Genomic DNA, 22100 nt, shown 5'->3' on the forward strand with positions numbered 1-22100 from the left:
TTTCTGTATTTGAGAGGGTTTTTTTTCAGTTTATAGGCAAAAGATGTTTGATGGAAAAATGTTTGAGCAAAAACATTTTCAACTAATATTTAACTGCATGTATTTGTCATTTTTGTTTTGATCATTCAAGTAAAACAATATTTGAGTGTTCAAAGACAGCAGCATAAGTTTTACTATATTTCTGATACTTGTTTCAATGTGTCGTTCTGATACGTTGTTTCAATGTATCGTTCTGATACTTGTTTCAATGTGTTGTTCTGATATGTTGTTTCAATGTGTCGTTCTGATATGTTGTTTCAATGTGTCGTTCTGATATGTTGTTTCAATGTGTCGTTCTGATACTTGTTTCAATGTGTCGTTCTGATATGTTGTTTCAGTGTTCTGAAGTGTTGTTTGACTTTGTTGTTCTGATCATTGGCGATTCTGGAGTCTGCTGAGGCCCAAGGCATAAATTCACAGGGGGGCCCCTCCAAACAGCGTTCATCCTTATTATGTTACAAATAATCAGACACCAACAAAAACATTTATCAAAAGTTATTATGCCCTCTTAGAAAGAAAGAAAGAAAGAAAGAAAGAAAGAAAGAAAGAAAGGATTCAAGAGCCACTGGATGATAAATGCAATGTGTTTAATTAACATGATATCAATGTTTCAATTTATTTTCTTAATATGTTTAAATTCTGTAGCAGAAACTGTTTAAAGACATTTTCAGGACAGATAACCTTGTCATTATTCATCTGCTTTTGATAATCTGTTCACAAAATAATTCTAGACATTATAATTTGACGTCATAACACGTCAACACGACAAGTTTGGTCGTCTTAAGACCTTTTCACAAGTACATATTTAAAATTTAGGTCTGACCAAGACAATTTTTTCAATATTTCAATAACCTTAATATTGTCTAAAATGTAATCCGCTTTTGGTTGACTTCATGCATTCAACACTCTGTTACAGCAGTCTATTTTAGACTCGAGTTTATTCCAGTATTCATCAAATAAACCAGTCCTTGATTTAATTTTGTCAATATATTTATCAGTAAATACTGAGCCCCGAAGTTTATTTCCGCCAGAGAACTGTCCACATGGTTATGGAAAGGTCCAGATATATCTAGAACAGTGTACGTCTCGCGATAATTGCGACAAGACGACGAGAAGTCAGTAAAACCACCTTGCTGCTGCAGCCTGCCAGCACAGATCAGAGACACCGGTATTAATCAGCAGTGTGTGGATTATGACTAGAAGAAGCCCTACTTTACAGAGCGCAACATAACTACTTAACCTGACTTGAACACCTTTATAAAAAACGAAACGTGCGTTTTTTTGTGTGATTTTTAAATCAAACTGTAGATAACGTTATTACCAGAAGACTGAAGATGTCAGTGGTGGGATTTGACTTGGGTTTTCAAAGCTGCTATGTAGCTGTAGCCCGAGCCGGAGGAATTGAGACAGTCGCTAATGAGTACAGCGACAGATGCACACCGTAAGTACCGTAAATGCAGATTTTATTTATTGGACTTGGCTATAAAAAAATAGTTTTTGTTTTTCTCCCGGTGTCAGGGCAATACACGTGAATGCAGCTGTACTCCAAGGCTAACTTACTGTTAGCTTCACTTGTACCCTTGTGTTTATTGTCGGTTCAATCTACATCATTTTGGTTGTTCATTCGGTGTAGTGTGTGTTATTGTTTTAATATCCAATCTTTAACCATTCAAAAGCCATCCGTAACTAATCTACTCGGTCCCGCACCAACCAGTGAGCTAGCTACTTAGCTAAGCTTACGGTCCGTTTCTTATTCACGGCACTGCTTTGGCTTGGAGCTGGGCTTCAGTTGCCAGGCCAACACGAGCGGGCGGTGTTCCCCACCATGTTCTATTTACTGCTGCTCCTTCGAAGGCGGAAGCTCCGACCAACCGGTGTGCAGCGTGTACTAAACCCAGCGCCTTGCGTTCTAATCCGTTCGATGACGACATCAGCCAAGTCGCTTGTTAGAATATTCTAGCAATTGTGATGCCTGAAGAAGAGTTAAGTTATTCGTCCTTGATACATCTTTTTTTAAACAACTATAATTAATATATTTAAAATAAAAAAATGTCTTAATAGTTTTTGTTTTATGTCCCGACGCGGCACTTTGATGAGTAGATCCTGGTACCTTAAAGAAAATCAAATTGAATTTCAATGTTTTATAACAATGAAGCCCAGAAAAGGATTGCATATAACAACTTAGTAGAAGAATATGTCTTTATATTAGATGAGTTCAAAGGTCGTCCTGTTATTTGAACAGATACTTTGCGTCTTCCAGGAATCTGTTAATTCAAAGTACATCATATTGGTTATTACACATTTAAGACAATTTGCTCAACAACTTAATGAAAACAACACCCATCTGACTTAGGGCCCGGCAATATATCGAGTTTTTAAGATATATCGATATATTTTCAAACAAGATATAGGGTAAGACAATATTACGTTAATATCTATATAGTTTAAGTTGCATTAAAATAATGTTACAGAGGTGCCAGGTCACTTTTTTTCCTCATCTCACTGATGATGACTGACTGTCTGTCCCTCTTAACCCTGCTCCTCCTCTCTCTCTCTCTTTTATTGTATTTAAGGAACATTTTTATTTTATAATATTACTTTTTAAATTCACAAACAGGTAGTTTATTTTTCTATGTGTTTTCACTGTTAATAAAAGACATATTGATATATATCGAGTATCGCCATTCAGCTAAACAATATCGAGATATGAGTTTTGGTCCATATCGCCCAGCCCTAATCTGACTCCCACGGACAATCATGGTAATGGTTTATTGGAATCTACTTCAATTTACCTCTGACCATACCAAGTAAAAGAGAGTATACATTTTTTGAACTAACGATCAGTAATATCCAAGCATCTAATGATAAAGGTATTCAAGGTTTAAGTTGGGAAGTTGGCTTAACTAATGAACATATCGAAACTTTATAGATTTCAGTGGTTTAATGTACGATTTTAACTTGGTGATTTGTTGTGAAATGAATGGGTTTGTTACCTGTTAGTAACAAATGAATTACGATTGAAGCAATAGCTAATTCATTATGAATGATTTCATCATTTGAAGTTGAAATTATCATTGAAATGTGGTCTTTTTTTTAAAATTAACTTGCTGATTTCAGTACGAGAGTAGTAAAAGAATAGCCTTCTTAATTTATTAACAGTATGCCTTTATAGTTTGTGATTTCTGCCATTGATCAAATAAAACATGTAATATCCAAAATTAGCATCTGTTACATGTTACAGAAGTGTAAAAATGTTAGATGCAAGAGTTAATTAAAGAAATGTCTTATAATTTGGGGCGCTGGTGGCGCAGTGGTTAGTGCGCGTGCCCCATGTATGGGGCCCAGGCTCAAATCCGACCTGTGGCTCCTTTCCCCCATGTCATTCCCCACTCTCTCTCTCCCTGATTTCTGACTCTATCCACTGTCCTACCTCTACAATGAAGGCATAAAATGACCAAAAATAATCAGAAAAAAAGGAAATGTCTTATAATTAAGCAGTGTTGAATGTCTTTAATTAGTGTTGCCAAAGACTCTAGTCTACATCTGTCTTGTATATCAGATGAGATAAGACTTTGCCTAAATATTAGTGTATTCTTCCCTCCTCATAACTAATCCATGAGCAAACACATCCTAACATCTTATGACTCACAAATCCTCCGTAGCTTTATGTCGTGGCTAAGCACATGCTCAGCCAACGGTCTTTAAAAACTTCCTACCTTCACCTCTTCTTGACATCACCAACGAGATAGTGTCTGTAGCTTTGACCACTGTGTTTGATAGGTTTGACAATGACAGGCATATTAAGACCATAATCTGTGGGGATACAATTCAACTGGCCACACCACCTAGGACTGGGTTTATATTTTAGTTTAAAAATACATTTGAGTTCAGGCAGAATATTGACAAAGTTGAAACACTGATAAATGTACACGTTTAATTTGACTTTCAGGCCACCAAAAGAAACTGCCAGTATTGGTAGTGCACATTTGAAACAGTCTGTATGTGGGTTGGGCTCTGATTTGTCACGTCATGTGTAGGCATGAGATCTTGTCATCACAAGTCCGACCACATTTTGGATGATGAAGGGTTTCTCACAGATTGCAAGTGTACCTGTGGTGGGGGTGGGAGGGAGGGAGGTGATTCCCCCCCCCCCCCACTGTTTATATTCTACTTCTCCACGTTTTTATAGTTGTTATTGAAAGGCTATGTTGACCCACTCTCCTTTTTTCACTAACTTAACCTTTTCTTTTATTGTCCCCCAGGTCATTTGTTTCATTTGGAGCACGGAATCGGTCCATAGGAGCAGCTGCAAAGAGCCAGGTAAAATCAATTCAGTCACCCTGTTTCATTCCTTGTAATAAAATACAAAAATATTGTGTGTAAGATGAGTTTGAATTCTCGTTATTCTAACTCGCCTTTCTTTCATTTTCTCCTCTTTTCCCCTCCAACACCTTGTCCAGGTGGTGACCAACTGTCGGAACACAGTGCAGGGCTTCAAGCGATTCCATGGCAGGGCATTTTCCGACCCGTATGTCCAGTCGGCCAAGACTAACTTGGTGTACGACCTGGCACAGATGCCCTCTGGATCCACCGGTATAAAAGTAAGATTATGAAACGACGCTACTTCATCTGCATTATGGCTACCAAAGGTAACCTGAGGTGGTGGAAGAGAAAGACAACACACCCAAAGTTCCAAAAATTACCAAGCCTATATTGCACACAAACACACAGCCTGACATGTGTTTGTGTCCCAGTGGAATTAATTAAAGTAAGTCCTGAAGATAGAATAGAGCAGAAGAAATAACACATTCAGAGAAGTAGAATCAACTTGCTGTTATCTGCAAAATCATTCCTTGCAGTCATAGAGTATTCTGATTGCATATCAACATACTATATTGCTTATTAACTATGCCTGCCAATTAGTTTTAGTTAATTAAATAAATCACTGGCATTTTTCTAGGTTTAATTAAAAGTGTACGTAAGGTTTCCATAGTTTAAAGGCTTTATATGTGATTTTTCACACTTGAATGTAATAGAAATCAAGTATATCCTCTGAAAATAACTCTGTGAGTAATGACTGTCTACAATGGGTGTAACACCCGAGTCCCACTGTCTGTGATGTTTTCCGAGTTTTCCGAGTCATATTTTCAGTTTGTTGACATCGCCGGGACGGCGGCTGACTCCTCCCCTCGCGAATAAAAGTTGTTTAATTGAGGGACTAGAGAAAAGAAGAATAACATACTGTACTCACTGCTTAACTGTGTTTCTAGATCACGCTCATTTCGGGTAAATTTACATGCAGTGTGACGATACGAGCATAATAAAGATCGCTAGCATTAGCATGCTAACACAACAATGCACCGCGAGTTGTTTTGGTTTCATGCTGGTGCTCAATGACGACATCTGCTGGATCAAAATAATATATTAATATATACTTTATATATATAAAGCCTTTAAGTGTGTCAATAAAGATAACTTAACATGTTATTCCTTTGAACTCTAGGTGATGTACATGGAGGAGGAGAAAGTGTTCAGCATCGAGCAGGTCACTGGCATGCTGCTGAACAAGCTGAAGGAGACGGCTGAAAGTGCACTGAAGAAACCCGTTGCAGACTGTGTCATCTCGGTAAGAAATTGTGCAGACAAGTGCAACGGTTCAAAGGCTTCAGCAGTTTGTACAAAAACCCATTAAACTGCTTGAAAATAGTCACCATTGCACTGTATTAACTTACCTAGTTTGAGTGGCAGCAATTAAAGTCAGCTTCTTGCATTTTCAAGTCATGTGGGGGTAAAAAAAGAAAAAGCCCTGTGAAAGCTGCCTCGCGTTTGACATTTTGAGCACTGAGCACTTTTCCAGATGTCTTGTCTGAAAGCCTGATTTCCTCTCTTGCCACCTTGTCGGGCAAAAAGCTTGTGTTGTTCAGTAAACAAATTCACCAGCAGCATCTGTTATGCAATCTCCCAGATCTCACACAGAGAGATGTTTGCTCTCACTAAGCCTATATCTAGCGTTTACATCAGCCTTGGTGATAGAGTACATGTTTTTATTACTGTGGCCGATAGCTAAATTTAGCCCTTCAGCTTTTCCGCAAGGAGATGTTTTGTTTTGGCACCCAGAGTAACTGACATGGTAACGTTATCCAGACATCTTGTGATGCAGGGGATTAGTTTTGGATATCTTTAGCATCATTATCTATGTCTTATTCTAATACAGTGTTTGAGTGTGAATATATTGTGTGAAGATCAGTGGGTTCAGTAAAAGCTTATTATGAAACTGTCTATTTTGGTATAATTTGAAAACTGTATTTTTTTTTTCCTTCTCTCCAAGGTACCAAGCTATTTCACTGACGCTGAGAGAAGGTCTGTCATGGATGCAGCTCAGATTGCAGGCCTCAACTGTCTACGGCTGATGAATGAGACCACTGCAGGTACATTCAAACACTGTTTCCTCTCTGCAGGACTTCAGGTTCACAAACAGTCGTAGTGTCTTTTATCGGGCTTTTTAAACAAATATATCACTGAGCTGTAAAATGACATCAATGTGTTGAGATATGTTTTTGATATATCCTCGAGCAGTTCAGTCAAATGAGCCATGAGAAAGTGTTTAGCTGTTCACTACTAGCCAAGCACATGCCATAAATGTAGCCTATGAGTCACTGCTGAGTAAAACTACCCGGGGTGGAGCTATGCTATGCTAACACTATGCATCTATGGAAATATGTCACAGTTAAGCTACCGTATATTTAAAGCTCTGATTTATGTTTTAGTTCGGTACTTTCTCACAAGGGCAGAGAAAACCTTAAAGCAAGGCCCTCATATATCTCACATGCTCTCGTAGTCTGTCGGTGAAACTGTACTGCAGGTCAGACTGTTCTGTTTAAATGCACGATTCAGAATTGTAAATGCATTGGTAGGCCAAAACTAACACCAGGCTGTGGCTGTCTGTTGCAGTGACTCTTGCATATGGCATCTACAAGCAGGACCTGCCCGCTCCAGAGGAGAAGCCCAGGATAGTGGTGTTTGTGGACGTGGGCCACTCGGGTTACCAGGTGTCGGTTTGTGCCTTCAACAAGGGAAAGCTCAAGGTGAGTGATGAATAATTTGTGCCCATTTTGAAAAGAGATACTGAATGGGGAAAATGCCTCAAGGCGGAATATGAGGATACATCATCTTTTAAGTGTCAGGAGTGTTGACCCTTCTTCTGTGATTAACTGATTATTAAGCAGGTGTACCTGCCAATGATTTTTTTTTTTTTTATCATTCATTCTTGCTCATTTTTTCTTCTTTAGCCTTGAACAAATAAAGCATATGAATTGAAATCATAGGAATTCACTTTCCTCTATATGTTTGCTGCCCTACAACTGAGCTATTTACATAATTGATAAAACACACCTCTACCTTAGTAAGTTTTATACCTCGATATCAAATGAAGCAAGTAAGGTTGCCGGATTTTGACATCTGATTTAAAAAAAAAAGAAAGTAGATACCTTCACAAACGTACTTTTAAAAATGTCTTTTCTCACAGAAACGGAGAAATGCAGCGATGTGAAATGTTCATCAAATAATCTGATCAGTTTTCCACACCTTCAAACGTTAACCTGCTTCTCCCTCGCTGCCTTTAGATCCTTGCTACGGCGTTCGATTCGGATCTTGGCGGCAAGGACTTTGACGACATCCTGGTCAGCCACTTCTGTGAGGAGTTTCGAAAAAAGTACAAGCTGGACGTCAAGTCCAAACCCCGGGCGCTCGGCCGACTCTACCAAGAGTGTGAGAAGCTCAAGAAGCTGATGAGTGCCAACTGCTCAGACCTGCCCCTCAACATTGAGTGCTTCATGAATGACATTGATGTTTCTGGTAAACTTAACAGGTGAGAGGCAAAAATGATGCTTATAATGAAAAGAGGATGAAGCCCGTTATTCAATAGTAATAACAAAGATCCTGTGTTTGTGCGTGTCTATTAACAATCTATGACCTTGTGTTCCCAGGGGTCAGTTTGAGGAGATGTGTGCAGGGCTGCTGGCCAAAGTAGAGGCTCCCCTCCGCAGCATCTTGGAACAAGCCAGTGAGTACATCTCATCTAAAGCAGCTGGACACACACTCGCATAGATGAGGCTCAGCCAGGGGACCTCAGGCTGCACAGCTGCCTTTCTCCTGCCTCCTTTTAGTCATCCCCCCCCCCCCCCGCCTCTCTCTGCTGTCAGCTGCTTTTTAATTCCTAAGGCAAATTATTAACAAAAACAAGCCCTCCCTGTCTTCAATATAAGTGATGTGCATTCACCATAAGATATTTAAAGACCACGTATAGATACATTTGTAATGTGCATGCATGTGCTGTTCACACTGTGTGTCTTTCTTGTCTCCAGAGCTGAAAAAGGAGGACATCTATGCAGTGGAGATTGTTGGAGGAGCCTCCAGAATCCCTGCCATCAAAGAGAGAATCAGCAAATTTTTCGGCAAAGAGCTGAGCACCACTCTGAATGCAGACGAGGCCGTGGCCAGAGGCTGTGCTCTGCAGGTACGGCTCGCCTAACACGCATCACCAACAATTTTGGTCCTGTTAGTGACTCACTCACTGGCAGCTGTGGTGTAGTGTTCAGACATGTGAATGTGTTTTCTAGAAAGCTAGTCCCCCCCGAAAAATAATAATTACAGGGGTAAAGTACCATCCAAGCTCTGTTGTTCTTTCTTTGATAACTTGTTTAATGATGTTTTCTTTTCTTTCCCTCAGTGTGCCATCCTGTCACCAGCATTCAAAGTCAGAGAGTTCTCCATTACAGATGTTGTCCCCTACCCAATCTCCCTCAAATGGAACTCAGCCGCAGAGGAGGGACTGAGGTACGATCTCTGTTAGCTTCATCTGAGAACATTAAAAACTATTTTTAACTAGTTGTCTGCGTCCTACAGGAAAAATAGAAGAGTTCATCCCACCTGTTAATCATGTTTTTTTCCACGCTTTGAAACCCTCGTTATTGTTGCTATGTGTATCAGGACATTTCCATATACTGTAGGGTTTAAGGAGAAATCATCTAAGGCATTGCAGTCTTGCATCTATAATCCTATTACTCTATCAGCCTAATGTGTCTCTCCTTGATTTCTTATATAATATCTGTTATGACATAGCTGCCAGTATGAATTCAACAAAAAAAGACTTGTTTTTTCTCTGATAGAAAAAGAATCTTCCCAAAACCTGCAGTGAAGACGAGGCCAGAGGTCTCTTACGGGAATTATTTTTTATGGACCACACCTGCCTGCGTCCATTGTCTATTCAGACACATTTACTTGTACATGCTGGATTTTCTGCCACACCTAAACATGCCCAGTTCATTTACTCCACATGCATTAAGAAAAGCTGCTTATTCTGTTACTTAGTTATAACAGATATATATATACCTACATCTAGCTCATTTTCAAGCTGTGTCAAATATTTGATCATTTCTGTATCATTAATGTTTGACCTCCTGTCACGTTTTTTTACAGTGATTGTGAGGTTTTCCCCAAGAACCATGCTGCTCCCTTCTCCAAAGTCTTGACCTTCTTCCGGAAAGAGCCCTTCACCCTTGAAGCTTACTACAACAACCTAAAGGAGCTGCCATACCCCAGCAGCACTATAGGTACTGCCAGTTTAGATTCAGTAATTTATTGTCAAAGAAACTGATCAATGAAGATATCCAGTGTGGAGTAGGTTGTTAACATGTTTCCTTTTGGTTAACTAAAGGGTTAAAAAAAAAGATGTTAGGAAATGTATAAAAAGGGTTTGCCTAGTGTTGCATTTCCCTTTGAAAATCTTATGGGTTAGATTTCAATCATATGTCAATCATCTGTTCTAACCTTCGGTCATATTCTCTGACCCTTCAGGCCAGTTCCTGATCCAGAATGTGGTTCCTCAGGCGTCTGGGGAGAGTGCAAAGGTGAAGGTCAAAGTCCGGGTCAGTGTTCACGGCGTCTTCAGCGTATCGAGCGCCTCTCTTGTCGAGGTCTTAAAAACAGCAGAAGGGGAGGAGCCGATGGAGACGGAGCAACCGGGGAAGGACGAGGAGGTGTGTACTGTGTGTATTAACATTGTGTGTGTGTGTGTGTGTGTGTGTGTGTGTGTGTGTGTGTGTGTGTGAGGACTAATGACTCAGAAACATAAAGACACAAAGCGATGCCACTTGTTTGTTTGGTGCTGTTTGCCTTCTCTCAGGCCTCAGTCGTGTTTACAAAGAGACGGCGAAGCCACACCTCATTTTTAAATAGGTAGTCATGTCATCATTATGGAATTTAGTGATCTTGCCTTACCAGTCTTAAGAGAGTTTTAAGGAGCTGCCTCTATTTCTCCCTTTTGCTTCACTTTCTGCACGACAGAGCCAATTGTTGGAGATCAAATAAACTGTTATTTCCGAGACTTCAGATACAGAATCCGAAATACATGTGTCATTATTATTGTCAAGTTGCATACAAATAGTAGCTATGTGAGTCTTAAACATAACTGAGACTGAGCTGAGGATGATTCAATTTGGTGAAGCAGCAAACAGACAGTTATGAACACGACAGAAACTTGTACACACCAATTAAATCTTGTCAAGTCAGCATCCTGGTCCTAACATGTTTCTTGGTTAATGGCCAGCTGACACTGTTGAATTTTGTCTGTGGAGAAAAGCAGCCACAGCTTTTGTGTTTCACAGACTGTACTGTGTCTTGTCTTCTGTTATGGTGTGTCAGAACAAAATGCAGGTGGACCCGGAGGATCAGAAACTTCCGTCTGGAGACAACGGAGACAAGAAATCAGAGACAGAGGAGATGGAGGTAACCTTGTGCTCGGTGATAAGGCGATCAACTTCATGCCCATACCGTTTTGATACTGTATATGAAATAAAATGTGACTTTAAAGTGCTTGCCAGGTGGCAAAAAACTACTCTGATATGAAACATTACCTCCCCTGTTCCTGTGTAGAAAAAGAAGAGGGCAGTAATCCTGTACAGAATGTATGATTGCCAATTCAGCAAATATAGAAAGATCAAATGAACATCTCATTCTCATGATCATTCTATTATTTAATTCCAATTATGGTGTCTTTTTAAGTTTAACCATTTTCCCAATTGTCATACCATTAAACTCATTTATTAGCATGATATGCAAATTCATTTTAACAATCTTTTTCGCCATATCACCCAGCACAAAGGTAACCACAGTAAACAAACTTCTAGATCAGCAGATTTTACATCATATGATTCACATACGTCAAAGATGCTGCTGTCATCCTCAATGAGGGATTAAGAGTTTATGATTGGTAAACTTCCTGATGTGGTATCTTTTTTCGTTTTAGCATCAGGTTTTGGTGAGTTCAGAGAATATTTGAACTATGACCTCATCATAAACATTTCTAGAGAATACTATAAACATTTAAATCTCTCACATACACCTGCTAAATGTCAAATATGTGTAAAAAAAAGTTCACAATATTTGTAAAAATCACAAGTCCACACTTATTTAAATGTTTCTAATTGGGTGGGGGGTTGCTGGTTTGATTTACTCAAAGCACATGTTAACATAGTTCAGTAAACACCTTTGCACAGACTAATGTCCATCCTTTCCTTCCAGACAACGACGGAGGACGCCAATAAGGAGAAGAAGAACGACCAGCCCCCTCAGGCAAAGAAGCCCAAAGTGAAAACGAAGACGATTGAGCTGCCCATAGTGAACAATTTGAGCTGGCAGCTGTCCAACGATGTACTAAATGTATTTGTGGAGAATGAGGTAATGCGCTAAAGATCACCAGGAATGTCCAGCATGCACTCGCTCAGTGTTTGGTTAGCAGCATGCCACTGAGACTTTGTGTTCCTGGTTACATTGGCTTTTGCTTTGTTTTTATTTTTTACATGTTGTTATGTTTGAAATGACTATAGTTGCATTTCATCTGATGACCTTATAAGGGCATATAGAAGGGCAGATTACATTTCTACAAATCATATTGAATCTTGACTACTTGGTTTACTTACATGATTTACAGATTTGACCAGGTTGTTAATATTGTTAATCTTATGGTTCAGGAATTGAAATGTATAGAGTCATTCATTTTTAAAGTTATGTCTCAGCTCTAGATATTATTCTTCACCAAATACTATTTCTATTTGCTCCCTTGGTCTTTCCTCCAGTGCTTTGATCCTCCACAACTTGCCTGTGTGCCCCGATATGCTTCCACTGACTAATCATTAATCATCAACCCATATCTGACTTCTCTAGGGTAAGATGGTCATGCAGGACAAGTTGGAGAAGGAAAGGAACGACGCAAAGAACAACGTAGAAGAATATGTGTACGAGATGAGGGACAAGCTGCATGGCGTTCTGGAGAAGTTTGTGACCGAGGCTGTGAGTATACATAACACAGATGTTCCGTTAAGAAGCTCTGCGTTGTAGAAATAAGCAGTGCTCTCTTGAACTTTCAGTGTGTTAAAGCTTTAAGTTTAAATATGATGCGTGGATTGTTTTCTTATTAGGGTTTATATAAATTGTGTTTTTATCATTTTGTAAATCACGCAGGATCGTGACACATTCTCGTTAAAACTGGAGGACACAGAGAACTGGCTGTATGAAGACGGAGAGGACCAACAGAAACAAGTTTATATTGACAAACTGGCTGAACTGAAGGTAACCAGGCGCAGAGTGTAACTGGTCATTTAGTGGTGAATAGGCCTGGTCCCTGCAGCTCGATTACTAAACCTGACAATGTTTCTTTAACAGAAAATGGGCCAGCCCATACATGAGAGGTACATTGAATCTGAAGAGAGGCCAAGAGCATTTGAGGAGCTCGGCAGACAGATCCAGCTGTACATGAAGATCATTGAGGCTTACAAAGCAAAGGTTTGTCACATACAGCGAGTTTGTTGACTTATAGAAGTCCCTGTTTGGTTGATTTCTCACCATGTATGTGTGTGATGAGTTTGTACTGTTGATCTCTATAAGCGGAGCGGAGTGAGGAGGACGTTGAGAACGTGCATAAAATGTCACTTCCTGGAGATTTCGCAGAAAATACGACCCGGGGAAAAATGTTATACAGTCAACACAGTTAGACAGTGAACATCTACTTAACGCTTATTAATGGGCGATAAAAAACGATTTATACATACATACAAAAAGTTACATATAGCCTCTTTAAAGAAAGCATTTTTAGATAGCATAGTTTGTCTCTAATGATCAACGTTCACTTCAATCGGAATCATAATTAACCTGTGCTCCTCCTGGCAGGACGAGCAGTACAATCACCTGGACGAGCTGGAGGTCACTCGGGCGGACAAGCAGGTGAACGACGCGATGGTGTGGATGAACGGGAAGATGAACCAGCAGAATAGCCAGGACCTCACTCTTGACCCAGTGGTCAACGTTGCAGAAATCAAGGCCAAGACTAAGGTACAGCACACAACCTTGAAACGAACAGGAGGTTGCAGAAATGTTTATGTAGCTTAATAATCAGGTCTTACACAAATTCCCTACATTATGATTTATCATGATTCTATTTCCCTGCGGGAAGATCTCTAACACTGACACACTTGATAAATAAAAAAGAAGCGGAGGGAAAAAAGATCTGACTTTGATATGCGTAGTGTTGCATAATTAAAACATTCTTTGTAATGTCATAGGTTAAGATGAGATTGAAGAAGCGACAGAAATCTTTGGAACTAAACAATCTCAATCCGTCTGCAATCATCTTTCACTGAAGACTTTTGAAATGCGTGTTTGTTGAATGCAGGTTGGATTGATCATTTGTTAGACTTCTCTGGTAGTCAAGGATTCTAAACACTGATCTGCTTTCACGACACAGCGTCAGTCACGCTTGTGGCTCAAGTTAAAATGTTTGACTTGTAATTAATTTAATTAGCTTCACTTGTATGCAGATATCCGTGTCATAGACAGATATGACTCAGTGTTTAAATACTGCAGATGGGAGCCGGTATGTGCAAGCACAGACAACATTCGGCCTTGTTTATTGCTGTCAACAATGGTCAGCAATTTGGAGCATACACCAAAGTCTACTGTAATTGGCCAATACAGCTCGGACAACAAATGTACTACAAAAACAGACACCAGAACACTTCAGATGCCGAAAATCCAGAATCCAGACTCCAGAGTAAAGATTCTACATTTCTATGTAGAATCTGTAATAAAGAGATTAGAAACTAGCCAGCCAGCAGTAAAACCACTGCCAGCCCCAAACAGAGAGAACTGTGACCTCTTAGACCAGCTGCACTTCAGTATTAGAAAAGGAGTGTGACAAAATAGAACAAGCCTTCATTGTACAAATGGATTTAATCGCTTTGGAAAAACTCAAATTTACTCTTCCTCTAACATATCATTTAATTCCCCTCTCAGGAGCTTTATTCGGCCTGCAACCCTGTGGTGTCCAAATCCAAGCCCAAGGTGGAGCCCCCCAAAGAGGAGAAGACGGAGAACGGACCAGTCAATGGGCAGGAAGGAACAGAGAACCAGCCATGTAACCCAGACAAAGCCACATCAGCAGGCACAGGACAGGGAACAGCTGAGAAAAAGCTCCCTGAAATGGACATTGACTAACTGTTGAAGCGGCCGCCACTGATTTTCACCTCTGTATGTCCTGCTACTCGCCGCCCAATTCTGTTGATCTTCTGAGATTGTTATTGACCATGCTGTAGCCACTCTCTTGAAGACACAGACAGCAGCAACCCCTCTCAATAGGATTTAACCATAAGTTTCTCGGCATGTCATTTCTCACTTTTACTATTTTATGACCTAAAAGTTGTTCGCGTGGGATGGAAACTTCTTACTCTGTATTGCTCTGGTAGTCCTCATGTCAAAGATTGTTTTGTTCAGCTTCCTCTGAGCATATTTAAGCTAAGAATGTCAGTTATGAAGAATTGTAAGTAAAGCGGCTGTGCAGAAAACAACTAGTAATACACACAGGATTCACGAGAATGTAAAATATCGCATTGTGTCTAAAGATATACAGATAGTCACACATGTAAACAAACATGGATTGATACAAGTTGTACATGGAAAATAATGCTGTTTTTTCACTACAAATAATTGTAACAGCAGGAGTATGATGTTTCTTGTTGAAAAGGACAGATACCGTTTTTGTTGAGATTACTTGTACTGTATGTTAAAACTAGGTTCTGCAAGTTAACGTCATGCAGGATTTAATTGTCTGGCTTTTCTCATTCAAAAGCAATGGTCTTTTGGTTGTTCTCTGGTAGCCTTGTATTGTTTTTTTTTTCTACTTGTCATTGTGAATGCTGGTCCAACAAATTGCCCTCTGGGTACTGCTGTTGTTACCACATCACCATGACAAAGCAAAAATAAATATTGTGAAAAAAGAATGCTTTTTTTTTTGAGAAATCACTTATTTTTTAGGACTATTGATCCCACTATCTCTCCTCTGAAGGGTAGGCTTGAACTTCATATTGGCCATGAATAAGCCACAGCTACCTGATGCCTTGTCCACTGTGGTCATCTGCTTCAATGTCATTCAATGACATGAAGATCTCTTTTGTTAGAGTCCAGTGGTCATGGCACCTGTTTGTGACAGCATGGTAATGGTAGGTTTAAATAGACCTATCACTACTTGGAGAACATTTCAATGTAAATACAATAATGTATCCAATGAATCAATAAATCAATTACTGGACAAGGAAATATTTCAAATGAATTGAAGCATTAAGAAAAACGGCCATAAATTGACTGGATCATGGGTCTATGATATGATTACTTAGGCACTAATTTCTCCATGACAGTTAACATTATTGCATTTTTGACAGAAAAAGCATTTTAAAGATGTCCGTTTCCCTCGGGAGATAACGCATGCACTTTTTCAGAAAAATGTAATAGTCAAAAAAAAGGTTTGGCATGTTTATTTGTTAATAAAATAAAGAAAATAATATCAGACATGTTACTCTTTTCTGCCAGGAAACCGTGTATGATTCATTTATTGTGTTATATTTATACTATACAGTTATATAGATATTAAACTCAGGCCCAGTGTGGTGTCGGGGTCATTCTTCAGTGACAACCTGTAAGATGTGTTACACCAGGGGTCTCCAACAGGTAGCTCAGGAACTACCAGTAGCTCGCCTATCGGTTGACCAACTGTTAAAAAAATTAAATAAAATCTGACGACAGTAAATGCAGCTCTTCCCACTATTCATATATTTGGCCCATAAAAACAAGTGTAAAGTAGTCATGTTTTCTTGGACATTTTGATGTGATTTTTCAGCAACATAGCTTACTATGTGGCACAAAAAGAAGTGTAAAATATTTATGTTTTCTTTTTGGACCTTGATGTGAATTTAAGATTATTGATAAGCATTTACTTATTGCAATTTCACACGTGTACATACAGTAGCTTAATTCATCTGATGTGTGCTATGTAAATAAATGCAGTCGCTCTCAGATAAAGAAATGTTGGAGACCCCTGTGTTACACTGTAGTCATGTAGTACGTCAAGCCGCCTGCAGAGGGCGCTGCCTCACACATACACACACACTGCCCCAGTCATGAACTAGTAAAGGTGCAGGAGTCACTACTACTTGGCTTGGATAAGGTGAGAAAGACTTCATGGTTTACTGTTTTTTACGGTGTTGCCACGCGTGTATTCGAGTGTAGCAGCTTTGCTAAACTCAGTATTAAATTGTACCGAAGAAGAAAAGTTAAAGCAGAGTTCTGACTCTAGCCTTAGCCACTGTTTACATCAGCTAGCACTGCTACCAAAACTAGCTTCAACATTTTACTGCTAGCCTTCAAACGTGGTAGCTTTGGAAGTTTACCCGCTTGCTTTTGTTTACAGCAACAGCCACGGTTATTTCGGCGAGTGTGAAACTATCACAACAAATCAAGCACGTCTAGTAAGGATACAGTTTCTCACTGCTAGGTAGCGTTAGCGTCCTAACCTTTGAGCCTCATTTTGGTTAGGTAGGGCCACAGCTAGGCTGACGTTATATCACGTCAAAGTTACGTTAGCCAACAAACTATGTTCATCATTGATGTCTCTGTAAAAGGGCTTGTTATCAGTCAAAAATGATTAACACATTAGAGCTTAAGGGTGTGCTGAGTTTTGTGTTTTGTGTTATAAGTCGTGTTGATTGTAGCTTGTGATCAACGTGTTTTACTGCTTTGCTTTATCCATGTGTTTTAAATGATTCATTTTTAAGTGGATTTCCTTAATAACCAATGTCAAAATTATACGTGTTGCAGGAATGTAAATGTCTGAGGACAAGGAAGCCCAGGAGGATGAGTTGCTTGCTTTGACAAGTATTTATGATGAAGACGAGTTTCACCGGGCGGAGTCGGCTCAGGGGGGAGAGATACAACTCCTCCTGGAGCTCCCCCCTGACTTCAAAGTTGTTGTCAAAGGTACAGCTGTTTGTCAGAAGTAAAAACAAGTGCAAGGTGTACAACTAAAGTATGAATCAATTCACATGTCATGTGTAGTAGGCACTTTATTACAGAGCCTTAGGTCAATTTAGTGCAACTTTTACAGTATTGTCTCCTCCTTTCCTATTATTATTATTATTATTATTATTATTATTATTATTAATAAGAAAAATGTATGATTCTCACTTCTGTGAAGATTTTTATTAATTCTTATTTGTCTGCTGCAGGAGAAAGGGAGATGGAATATAACATCTGCTTCTTACCTCATTTGGTTCTGAACTTTGAGCTTCCTGCAGACTATCCATCCACATCCTCTCCAGTCTTCACCCTCAGCTCTAAATGGATGACCAGAACACAGGTTAGACTCACTTTGGCCTCTTTAATTCTGTGTCACATCATTTGATAAAATCTTAACCTGAATCTACTCAATTTCAACTGAGTGGCTTGAGCTTTTAAAAGAGTAATTGTTTGGTTTCAACAAAGAAAGAGGTATGCTTTCTTCACCTTTTCCATTGGGCCTCCTCAGATGAGTGCTCTGTGCAGACGCCTGGATGAGCTTTGGGAGGAGAACCAAGGCTGTGTGATTCTCTTCACATGGATCCAGCTTCTCAAAGAGGAGGCTCTAAACTTCCTGGGAATCCAATCTCCTCTTGAAGTCATCAGAGCAGGAAGTAAGACAGGTGGTGAGCGCAGGAAAATCAACCCAGCAGCCACAGGTACAGTATTTGTTAGAAATTCATTCAATTATTGCCATGTTTTTTTGTCTCAGCATTAGCTAAGATGTCCGTCTAATAATCATAGGGGCCGGAAAGGTCACTATGAAGTTATTTTCTGTCATTAAAAGTTGAAAGAGCATCAAGGTTGTCACTTCTATTAGTGTTGTTCCGTTGGAAGAAGATGGGCTGAGAGTTTAGAGTAGCTTGGTGTAGCATATAAAACATTTATTCACCCTGATTTTCCATTGTGACAAATGTTTGAGTCCTCGGTAAATTTACGTTACGTTATTCAAAACATTTCCAACACCGAACAATTTTGAATTGAATTGAAGTGTCTGTAAAGAGCACACTTTTGTTAAAATGTTGAAAAATGGAAAATGAAATATTTCTAATCACATTTCTGATATAAATTTATAACTTTGTCCAGCTGTGGCGCAATGTGGGAGTACGTCTGAAAACTCAGAGGAGAATAAAATAGAAATGAAGAAGAAAAAGTCGGATCTGAATTTGTCTTCAACTTCTCATCTGGACCCGAGGGCTGTCCTGTTGATGGACCCACGTGCCGACCTCCTACCTCAGCTCCTGGACTTTGATGAGGCACAGCGCCAGAGAGTGTTTGACGGCAAGGTGTTCTGCTGTGGGATTTGCTTTGTGGAGAAGCTGGGCTCCAACTGCCTCTGCTTTAAGGAATGCCAGCATGTCTACTGCAAGGCCTGCATGACTGAATACTTCCAGATCCAAATACGAGATGGCAACGTTCAGTGCCTTAACTGCCCTGAGCCCAGATGTACCTCCTTAGCCACACCTCTGCAGGTAAGAAAGTGCTACAGTTAGATGTGTACATGTACAGTATGTGTTGAACTCTGTTTATTTAAATATTTGGTTTTCTTCAGGTGAAGCAGCTGGTGGATGAGGAGCTGTTTGCCCGTTATGATCGCTTGCTGCTTCAATCCAGTCTGGACCTCATGGCTGATGTGGTCTACTGTCCCCGCCAGCACTGTGGCACTGCTGTTATGGTAGAGCCGGACACGACCATGGGCATTTGCTCTGCCTGCCAATATGCTTTTTGCACTCTGTGCAAACTGGGCTATCATGGTCTCTCCAACTGCAAAATCCCTGCAGGTAATGTCGATGCATTTAACAGTCATTTTGTAATTTAGGGTAGCAAGAGAAGAGCATTTGTTGTGTCAGCATTGTTTAATTATATATTGACGAATGTTAACTTAGCGGTCATCTGGAACCTTTGCTGTGTTTCAAGAAAAATGGAAAAACAAAAACAGGAAAAGACTTTCTGCTACAAATCTGTGAAGCAACATATTCTTATGAGTTCATGTTCTCCTCTCTGTGAATATGAGTTGAAGCCAGAAACATTGAAGGGAGTTAAACATAGGAAGACTATTACATAAATATTAAAAGGCATAGGCTGCGAACATTAATGATGACCTGAATGAAACTGATATTGTGTGTTGTGTTCATTACCCTTCAACTAAATGTCAGTTTGTTCCTCAGGATATCATAAAGAACCACTAATTTGCCCTGAATCTGTTTCTAAAGCGTTAACCTAATTGTTCAAAATTATTACTGAACAAATGTTAAGTTCAAAGGTATGAGTATATACAATTATGTATTTATCCTAAAGTTCTCACACAGGTCATCCTCCTGTTTTGTTCTGATGCTAGACTCTGTGAAATTGAGAATATGTTTTTGATTCATAAAATGTGCGAAATTCCAATATATAACAAATAACATAAATATAAACTGAATGAAAAGTTGTGATGTTCCATTTTGACCTTTAATCATACTTAAGGTTCATTATGGAGTCAAGAGATTGTGAATAATAATGGTTTGTAGGGTCTTCCAATGGTTTTGTGTAATATATTTTTTTCTATACCGGTACGTACAACAGATTTTATCCTTCCAAATCCTGATTTATTCCCCCCCCTGGTTAAAACAGCTGTCCCTGCTTATGTCTTGTGCCACAGATGAATTACGTAACCTCCGAGACGAGTACCTGTCGGCCTCAAACGAGGGGCAAAAGTTCATGGAGCAACGCTTTGGGAAGAGGGTTATCCAGAAAGCAGTGGAAGAATCCTTTAGCAGAGACTGGCTCAATGAGAACTGCAAATCCTGCCCTCGCTGTGGAACCAATATTCAGGTAGGGCTCCCCCTTCTGGCAATAGGCCAGTACAACAGGCTATAACCTCTCTACTGTTAGTTTTTAGTAGGAGCATTTCTTTTTATACTTTTTATTAAAGACATAATGAGGAAAGCCTTTAATAGATAAACAATGATTCTGCTTTAAAATGACTGATAATCAGTTGTTTGAAAACATTTATTGTCTAGTCTGTATTATTCCAGAAGATTCCTATGCCTAGTCCCAGGTACTCCGTATTGCTCATTTCTGGTTAGTGAGTCCTTTTTAACTTCTGCCTTTGTCTCTGTGTCTCCAAAAGAAAGCAGATGGCTGTAACAAGATGACCTGTACCTCTTGTAGACAATACTTCTGTTGGCTGTGTCAGGGCCTGCTCAGCAAAGTCAACCCATACAGTCACTATAATAACCCCAACTCGCCGTGTTACAGCCAGTGAGTGATGTGTTTCTTGTCTTTTTTTCAGTCATTTGCCATTCTGGAGGCTTGGTGTAATGTGTTTTTCTCGCCTGTTGCAGACTCTTTCAGGGTGTGGATCTTGAAGAAGAAGATGCCTTCTGGAGCGATGAGGAGGACTGACTGCAGTGCAGAGCCTTACAGCTGTATGCTCCATCTCAATGCACTTTATCTCACATTACCATCACCTTAACTCTGGCTCTCACTACATGTCTTTTTACACAGCTGTGTACCAATGTTAGCGTTTTTCAACACTTGAAAGACAGCTTTTGGTATGAAACATAAATGGCAGATTTCGCGTATATCAAAGAATCAGGAAAGGAAAGATTTATCTTTAATCTCAAAAGGAATAGAACAAGAAAGCAGTGGTAATAGTAGTAAAAGTAAACCCCTTCAAATATTTATCGAAGCATTCAGCAACGTCTTTGCCTGACTTAGAAAGTCACATCAAAACAAGGAAAAAGAAAAATTAACTTTAAATAAACTTGAGTGTGAATAATGAAATATATTTTTATGATCCAATAAAAGGATCATACACATGCAATAATGATACAGAATAAAACGAAGGATAAGATTCGTTACTCCACTTTGATTTCATAACTTCTTGGGTTTTGTTGTTTGTTACAGTTTTAGGAAGCTTTTCCTGACTCACAGTGCTCTGTACAAAGTGTTGTTATGATGAGTTCATTCAAACACATTTTGTGAAGGTCTTATGAGAAAAGCCAGGTGGGTTAAGAAGTGGAATTTAATGAGATTGGTTGTGGGAAATGGGTTCATAATGAGTTCTAGTATCATGCATATAGCAGATCCTCTGATTGGGTAATGGGGATTGGAATCATGGTGTGTTTTTGTTCGGGACTTCGGTGCGAGGTAACAGCTCGATAACAGCCAACGGGCTGGATTTATTCAAAACCTGCTTTTTACAACTCATCTTTTCATTTGGTTGCCAAACATCAGTGTCAAGGAAAGGACAAAGAGTATCTTGATCATGTCTAGAAATACAAAAAATATTTTGTATAATGTTTGTTAAACATGTATAATTTATTGTTTTTCTCTCTTGCGTTTGTTCACAAAGGGAGCAGATGATGCAAGCAGTTCTATTTGAACAGAACTAGGTGGACTTAATCACTGATTTTCTCCTCACCGATTCCAAAAACTGTCTCGAAATAAATGTTACAACATAGAATGATGTCTATTCTATTTATTGCGTCAAAGACTGGTAATAACTGACCCAGCACTTATGCTTTCACTGTGTGTAGCTCATTAATGATATTTACACACAGTCTGTGGTGAAGATGCACAGCTATGCAGAAGCTTAAAATGATTTCCATCTACAGAGGTAGACATATTTTCAGTCACAT

General features: G+C 39.4%; 2 protein-coding genes across 2 annotated transcripts; both read left to right on the plus strand.

Moving 5' to 3' along the window:
- Nucleotides 1-1174: 1174 nt before the first annotated feature.
- hspa4a (heat shock protein 4a) lies at nucleotides 1175-15858 on the plus strand. Its single transcript, XM_061055160.1, has 19 exons — nucleotides 1175-1480; nucleotides 4302-4359; nucleotides 4500-4640; nucleotides 5543-5665; nucleotides 6368-6467; nucleotides 6991-7124; nucleotides 7662-7906; nucleotides 8025-8101; nucleotides 8403-8554; nucleotides 8768-8874; nucleotides 9517-9650; nucleotides 9895-10076; nucleotides 10741-10824; nucleotides 11620-11775; nucleotides 12262-12387; nucleotides 12559-12666; nucleotides 12760-12879; nucleotides 13264-13425; nucleotides 14386-15858. Exons 1-19 carry the CDS (start codon nucleotides 1374-1376, stop codon nucleotides 14584-14586), a joined length of 2517 nt encoding a protein of 838 aa, XP_060911143.1. The 5' UTR covers nucleotides 1175-1373; the 3' UTR covers nucleotides 14587-15858.
- Nucleotides 15859-16509: 651 nt separating this feature from the next.
- On the plus strand, nucleotides 16510-21925 carry rnf14 (ring finger protein 14). Its single transcript, XM_061055161.1, has 9 exons — nucleotides 16510-16588; nucleotides 17239-17397; nucleotides 17646-17776; nucleotides 17945-18134; nucleotides 18562-18947; nucleotides 19028-19256; nucleotides 20117-20289; nucleotides 20588-20718; nucleotides 20802-21925. The coding sequence occupies exons 2-9, from the start codon at nucleotides 17247-17249 to the stop codon at nucleotides 20860-20862; spliced, it is 1452 nt and encodes a 483-aa protein (XP_060911144.1). The 5' UTR covers nucleotides 16510-16588; nucleotides 17239-17246; the 3' UTR covers nucleotides 20863-21925.
- Nucleotides 21926-22100: the final 175 nt, after the last annotated feature.

This window comes from Labrus mixtus, chromosome 14 (genome assembly GCF_963584025.1).
Source record: "Labrus mixtus chromosome 14, fLabMix1.1, whole genome shotgun sequence".
Taxonomy (NCBI): Eukaryota; Metazoa; Chordata; class Actinopteri; order Labriformes; family Labridae; genus Labrus; species Labrus mixtus.